Below are 1,120 nucleotides of genomic sequence, written 5' to 3'. Positions count from 1 at the left end.
TTTTTATCTTCTCCCTTCCAGCAATAGATACACACTTTTCTTATAATCAGTCAATATGTCAGCTGTTTATCTTTCAATTAAAAAGGATATATAGCAAAGGTGTTGATTGTATAAAATACTGTAAATGTTTTTTAAAAAAACAAATTACTGTCAAGTTCTTTTCAGAATTTGGAAGTTTTTCTTAGTCATTTGAAATGTGTTGTGATTATTAATCTTTCTATACATTTTATAATTGTTTTTTAAAGATCTCCAAGAGGCTTGTCTAATTCTCCTTGGGCTGTGAAAAAGATTAATTCTAAATGTAATGATTATTATCAAAATATGTATCAAAAGAGACTAACTGATGAAGCTAAGATTTTGAAAAACCTTCATCATCCAAACATTGTAGGTAAGTTTAAATTTATTTGGTAGTAGTATTTGGTATAATATAATTGTTTATCCAGAAACAGTTTATATAATCTCATTACCGATTTCACTAATGAAAAATGAAGAGGACAGTGGTAGAATTTGGTAAGAATCAAATTAATGTGAACATTCTGAAATAAAAAGTAGTGTATAATATTTTTAGATGCTTAAGTATATATTTAAAATTTCATGGGAATAGATATAGTCATTATGGTGCTAGTACTATGGAGAATTCAGGAATATAAAATGATCTTCATTTAGATAATTTATTGTCATTTTTAATATTTGTAGGGCTGGTGAACCACTATATTTAGGAATGCTGAAAATATTTTAATTTTAATTTGTGATACTATTTGCAAACATTTTAAATTAGATCAACTGAATTAGTTTTGTAAATAATAGTTTTGTATATTTGTCAGCGTTAATCCAGACCCGTTTTCCATTACTTTACTGTAAAAAACTCAAATGTTGCTGTTGGTCTTCCCTATTGTAATAAGACAATGTTATGTTTCTTTAAGGCTATCGTGCTTTCGCTGCAGCCAGTGATGGTAGTCTATGTCTTGCTATGGAATATGGTGGTGAAAAGTCCCTAAATGACTTAATAGAAGAACGAAATAAAGACAACCAAGGTCCTTTTCCAGCACCCATAATTTTAAAAGTTGCTTTGAACGTGGCAAGAGGATTAAAGGTAACTATGCCATTATACTTTAAATAG

General features: G+C 28.4%; 1 protein-coding gene across 1 annotated transcript in view; it reads left to right on the top strand.

Annotated features, from left to right (window-relative positions):
• Positions 1-1,120, top strand: part of PBK (PDZ binding kinase) — a 12,371-nt gene extending 11,251 nt beyond the window's left edge. Inside the window, exons 4-5 of the mRNA XM_019636112.1 lie at positions 246-388; positions 924-1,120. Of these exons, the coding sequence (XP_019491657.1) occupies positions 246-388; positions 924-1,120 (340 nt within the window). The remainder of the gene's footprint in view (positions 1-245; positions 389-923) is intronic.

The sequence above is a fragment of the Hipposideros armiger genome, unplaced genomic scaffold (genome assembly GCF_001890085.2).
Source record: "Hipposideros armiger isolate ML-2016 unplaced genomic scaffold, ASM189008v1 scaffold_27, whole genome shotgun sequence".
Classification (NCBI taxonomy): Eukaryota; Metazoa; Chordata; class Mammalia; order Chiroptera; family Hipposideridae; genus Hipposideros; species Hipposideros armiger.
This window is presented reverse-complemented; position numbering and strand designations above follow the sequence as displayed.